The 6,029-nt window shown below is 53.7% G+C and overlaps 1 protein-coding gene across 2 annotated transcripts in view; it reads left to right on the forward strand.

Moving 5' to 3' along the window:
• Vps37b (VPS37B subunit of ESCRT-I) overlaps positions 1-3,883 on the forward strand; it is a 30,656-nt gene extending 26,773 nt beyond the window's left edge. For both annotated transcript variants that reach the window (XM_046446276.2, XM_058579819.1), the window contains 2 exons: positions 716-798; positions 1,623-3,883. In XM_046446276.2, the coding sequence (XP_046302232.1) occupies positions 716-798; positions 1,623-2,114 (575 nt within the window). In that variant the 3' untranslated portion in view covers positions 2,115-3,883. The remainder of the gene's footprint in view (positions 1-715; positions 799-1,622) is intronic.
• The last annotated feature ends 2,146 nt before the right edge of the window (positions 3,884-6,029 follow it).

The raw sequence follows: 6,029 nt of genomic DNA on the forward strand, positions 1-6,029 counted from the left end.
CTCTGACTTAGCTGTCCAGCCCCTGGGGACACCTAACAAGTGGATGTTTATGTCTTTCAGAAGATAAGTTTAAAAAGGGGGGGGGGGCATGTGGTTTTATTGATAATAGCTAAATTTGGAAACAATCTAAAGGTCCATCTACAGAATGATAGGTAAACTGTGATGTTGACGCAGTGGACTGCCACACATCATTGAAGGGAACGGGATCAGCGATGTGTGCAAGACCTTGATCTCAGATGCAGTGTTGAGTGAGAGAAGCCAACACAGTGCAGAGCTTGCCTGTGGGGGTGGAGGTCAGTGTCCAGAACATGGCTGGGCATGGGCATGGGGATCCCTTAGGAAATGTCTGTCGGGTTTGTACATACGTTAGGATTTGAGTCACACACTTCAGGTGTGTGTGCGCTTGGTCAGTTATCACTTAATAATTGGAAATGTAAGGCCACGTGATTACGGTATTTCTATTGTATGTTCAAAAACAGCCCACTCTGTGGGACAGATGGTGACATTGGGAGTCCTGTTGTGTGATAATGCTGGCCACCTTGATACTTGTTTTGTGCTGCTGTTCATCTGGTGGAGGCCTTTGCCTCAGCTTCCTGGGGAGTCAGCTCTCAGGGGTGAGATCTTCCATTGCCTTCTAGTGAAGATTTTTGACAGGGAAGTGGGATGGTGTCTGGGTGGAGATGCCCTTTATTGTCATGTCTCTTACTTCTTCCAGATAAACAGTCTAACAGTGCTTCCTTGGAGACCCTGTTAGCGCTTCTTCAAGCAGAAGGGGCCAAGATTGAGGAAGACACCGAGGTAAGGCCAAGCGCTTTAGCGGAGGCCCAGGTCAGCAGGTCTGCTTTCTCCAGGACAGTGAGCCCTCCCTCTGTGGGCAGGAGGAGGTAGTACAAGTAGGTGTCATTGTCCAGGCAGGTGCCAGAGAGAGGGGCCTGGGGAGCCCCAGGGCAGTGAAGTACAGGTCCAAGCAAGGGTGTACAGTCACACTGAACCAGCACTGATGTCACGGGTGCCAGCAACCCAGCTACCATCTGCTGTGCTGTGGGTCAGCTGGTGGCTACACAGCCTTTTGGATATGTCCAAGTGAATACCAGGGGATGGGGAAACATCGGGGCTGAATGTCATGCAAGTCGGGGCAGGCAGTGTGTGGTCAGGTCAGTCTGTGCTGGTCTGATGAACCAGTAGGCTTTGGGGAGACCCTGATGGACACAAGCAGGTCTGTCAGGGTGCAGCCTAGGGGAAAGCCAGGAGGACTTGGGTTTCAGCTGACTTAGCTAGAAAAAGCTGAACTAGGGCAGTGGTGCCCCCTCTGTGCCAGGCAACCCAGCAACTTGGAGTGCTGCCCCTTTATTATAAGGTTGGGTGCTGCCTGGCCTACTGCCTGTTTGGGCTTGTGGTTTGGGGAAGTGGGGCCCAAGGCAGGACCACCAGCTTGCCTCCCAGTGGCTCTTACCAAGGCGCACCTCCTGAGCCTGCATTGCTGACCAAGTGGCAGCACACGGGCACCTCAAGTCATTACCAAGGGGAGAGACTGAAGTACTCCCTGAGCCCTGAGCTGCGAAGGGGGCTCTCTTCCTAACAGCCTGCCTGCCCTGTAACCAAGTTTCTTCTGCCTCTTTCAGAACATGGCAGAGAAGTTTCTGGATGGAGAGCTTCCTCTAGATGCCTTCATTGATGTCTACCAGAGCAAGCGGAAATTGGCCCACATGCGACGAGTGAAGGTTGAGAAGCTGCAGGAGCTGGTGCTGAAGGGCCAGAGACTCCCACAGGTCGCGGCCCCACTGCCGCCCAGGATTCCTGAGCCTGTACCTGCTGCCTCTCTGCCCTACCCAGTCCTGGAGGCCAGTGGGCCCCCCTCTGTTATGCCTCGGCGCATCCCCCCGCCCCCGCCCCCGGTGCCTGCTGGACGTTTAGCCACCCCATTTACTGCTGCCATGGGCTCAGGACAGGCCATTCCGTACCCAGGATTACAGTGCCCACCCCTGCCCCCTCGGGTGGGCCTTCCACCTCAGCAAGGATTCTCTGCGCAGTTCGTGTCTCCGTACCCTCCAGCTCTCCCCCAGAGACCCCCGCCCCGGCTGCCTCCTCACCAGCCAGGCTTCATCCTGCAGTGAGCACTAGAGCTGTCCTTCTGGGAGACGCCCTCTGCCTGCCTTGCCAGGTTCTGCACACAGAGGCTCTGAGCTCTGACTGTTGGGCCAAGGGCTTGGGAACCCTGGGCCAGTGTCCCATCTGGCTTTAGAACTGTAGGCCAGTGGTTTAGGAGTAGAGGCCCAGGTTTTGTGCACCCAGGCAGTGTGTACTCGAGGGCGTGGCCCGGCAGGCCTGTGCAACTTGCCTGTGCGTCCTGGGTGTGGTGTTCAAGTACCGTAGTGTTGATGAACTTGTGCATTTGGGAAGGAAAAAGCCTCTCTTCAACTCCCATTTCAAGTCTTGGTCCTGATGTTGCAGCCCTATTTAATAAGCATGGCTAATTATGTCTGTTATTTTCAGAAGACAGTGCTGTGTCTCGCTCCACTAGCTGCTGTGGCCCTGGAAAAAGACAGGTCTGCGTCAGCCAGCCCAGCGGTCGTGCCCATGGCTGGCCACAAGGCACAGCTGCGCTGCCCTCTGAGTCTGTCTGGGGCTGTCATCACCGTCACCCCTTCTCCCCCCCGAACCTGGCTGCTTCTTATGCTTCAGAGCCATGGGCAGTGCTTGTACTTGGCTCACTCCTGTTCCAAGGCCCAGGGTGGAGTGGCCCCGGGTGTGAGTGCGTGAGCTGGACTTTGCACAACACGCTGTTCCCAGCTCTTCGCTTTTGCCCTGAGCTAGCCCCTGAAGGTTTCTGTGAAGAAATACTCCCCTGGTATTTTTACTGTATGTGTAATTTACCTGTTTTATATTGGGAAAGAACTTTTTTGAAACAAGATATTCAGGGAAACTTTTAAAATGCAAATATTGTTTTGAATAGATCAAAATGCAAATGAAGTAAATGCAATTTCTTTTCCTGAAAACAGTACACGGTCACACCTACAGGTGTCCGTGCTGTGCCTTAGCTTCACCTGGTGCCAGGACTCAGACACCTGCAAGGTGCCGGCCATGGCTGCCCTGTGGGCCCATGGGCCAGGCCAGGCCCCAGCAGCCCTGTATTCCTGTAAGGGCTTGTTTGTGACAGGTGGGAAGAAAGTCTGGCCACTGTCAACCAGGATATTCTCAGCCAGTATTCTCTGCTTCTGGCTGGCAGGCAGCTGGGCCTCAAGGCAGGTGGGCCCAGGGCCTGGTGGTGCTGCAGGTGCTGGGCAAGGGCACTGGAGGGATTTGGAGAAAGCCCACTCCCATGGGATATGCATCATACACCATCTCTTCCTTGCTCTCTGGGATCTTGTCTACAGGTGCCACATTTGCAGAATTCCCAGGGCCCAGCTGGGGAGGGATAGCATCTCACAGAGACCTGTGTGCTCATTGGAACTTAGAGCCCCACCCTTACCCTGTCACCTATGTTAGGCAGCCAGGGCCTGACCTGTTGCAGTGGGCCATAGGCAGGGCCACCAGCCTTTGTCCTCAGTTACCATACTCTCCTCTTGGACTTGAACTCTACTGTATTATAACTGTCCAGTAAAGAGAGAGAGCTGTGTAGGATGATTCACTGCCATGCCAATCAGGAGGGCTCGCCATGTTCTGTGAATCTTGGGTGAGTGCTGCCATCGTCCTCCCCTGAATACCTCTGCTGCTGGCCTCACTGGGAGTGGCCACAGCTTGGCTGTGGGCTCCAGCCAGACATGAACTCTGTGTGGGTGTTGTGAGGGGGCTGCCAGGCTGGCTTTGCCATTGCTGTCTGGGGCCTCGTCTGTTACTGGTTGTAAAAATGTAGGACCCTTTTTAATAAATTGAGAATGATGAATGATAGTTCTATCACTTCCTTGCCTGGGAATGCCTGTGAAGTGTTGGATTCTGGAGCATCGGTGACCAGAGTCCAGCAGGGATGCCAGCTGTGCCGCTGTTCTTAGAGTTGAAAACAAAGTCATGGGAGGCTGAAGGCTCTTCTATCGGGGGTTCCCAGCACTAAAAGCAATAATGGGTAGGAAGAAGCTCGTTCCTGCTGTAAGAAATGTGTCTTCAGGATCGCAGCCGCAGTGCTAGGGCGGGCTGCTGGGGATGACCTTGGGGTTTGGGCTTCCTCTGGCTTCTGCCCTCATGGCAAGTGGTGGAGACTACTTCAAACATTTCTGATTGTCAAATGGTAGGATCTCAGTGGCCCTGACATTTTGCTTTGAGTGCTGACGAGCAGGTGTTTCAAGGGGACATGAGGTCCATCCACACCAGGGCTGGATGAGGTGGTTTCCCTTGAGGTAGGAAGGAGGGACCTTGCTTCCTTGCCTCCTTTGCAGATCTATGTGTCCATCTTTGAGTGCCCTCCTTCCTTGCCTGAGCTGTGTACCTGTGCTCACTGCCCCTGGCTGAGTTGCATGCCATGCCCTCACTTGCCCACCACACTTGGTTGAGCTGTGTGCCTGTTCCTTTGTATGTCACCACCCCTGGCTAAGCTGTACTCCCCTCACCCCTGGCTCTGAGGGTGCGCCAGTCTGGTGCAGGCTAGGCAAGTGCTTTATTATTGAGCCACATCCTCAGCCCTGAGCTGTGTATCTGTGCATATTGCCCCTGGTTGAGCTGTGTACCCATGTCCTCATGGGCCCACCATCCTGTGCCACAGGTGGGAGGAATTTCTGTAGCTAAGCTATTAGAGGAAAGCTTTTGAGAAATCAGTTTGCCTTTGAAGAAAAGAATTTGGTAGTTTTTTCCCCCAGTGGCTGATAGGAAGCTTAGTCAAATCTGTAACCCCTCCCCAATGAGGACGTGACTTCACAGTGGGATTGTGGATGCTCTCCTCCCTCCTTTGGCCCTTTTTGGGTCTAGGAGGGACAGCCACTGATCTCATATGGTAGGTAGGCTTCTGATTTTTAGTGCAGGACACTTGAGGTGGTCTCAGTTCAAGATTTGATCATCGAGGACTTAACATCAGATCGTTTCCTTGGATCACTAAATTAGCTGTCACTTTTATGTATTGTTTTAGTTGTAGGTGGACCCTATACCCTTATTTCTATGTGGTGCTGAGAATCGAACCCAGTGCCCCACGTGTGCCAGGCAAGTGCTCTACCACTGAGCCACAACCCCAGCCCATGTCAGCTTTTTGTCCTTGGCTTTTAGAAAGCATTCTGCCCGGGCGAGGTGGCACACACCTTTAATCTCAGTGTCTGTCTGTGCTGGAAGGCTGAGGCAGGAGTGCAAGTTCAAAGCCAGCCTTAGCAATTAGCAAGGTAGGCCCTAAGCAACTTAGTGGGACCCTGTCTAAAGGGCAGGGGATATGGCTCAGTGGTTAACTGTCCCTGGGTTCAACCCCTGGTACAAAAAGTGTTCTGAGCTTCCTGACTCACAATCAAGATGCTGTACCACAGGTGGGAGGAATTTCTGTGGCTAAGCCATTAGGAAAAGGAACGCTCCATCCACATGACCATGTCCTGTGGGGATTCATTGGTACAGCGCTTTCACACACTTTCTTGTCCTCCCACACAGCCTGCCTGGGCATGTAAGCCCTGTGCCCAGGGGCAGGGACCTGGGGGAGGCCCAGAATCTGAGCAGCCCTGCTTTACACTCTCCACTGAATCACACTGTCCTTTCGCCCAATAGATTTAGTGATTTTGCACTGGTCACCCCTCAGCCTTCCCTCTGGAGCATGCTTCTGGGGATCATGTGCTGGCAAGGCTGGCTGTGCTTTCTAGAACCTGGAAGCCCTTAAGTGCTAATGGAAGGGCTGCAATGTGGCCGTGATGGTTGAGTGCAGACCAGCCGGGAGGCAGGGTCCTGACCCACACTAGATCCCGGAACCACACTAGATCCCGGAATTTGCCCAACCAGTCAGCAGCCACCATCCTTTGTCCAAAGATGCATGGTCTCAGATAGGCTGGGAGACTAGCCACTGGCCCCAGATCAGGGGTTCCAGGCTGGGAATGGTGATGGCCTCTGACTTGGCCTCCTGCATTAGAGGAGGG

Source organism: Marmota monax, unplaced genomic scaffold, assembly GCF_021218885.2.
Source record: "Marmota monax isolate L192 unplaced genomic scaffold, Marmota_monax_Labrador192_F-V1.1 WCK01_AAM20220418_F8-fsc00092, whole genome shotgun sequence".
Taxonomy (NCBI): Eukaryota; Metazoa; Chordata; class Mammalia; order Rodentia; family Sciuridae; genus Marmota; species Marmota monax.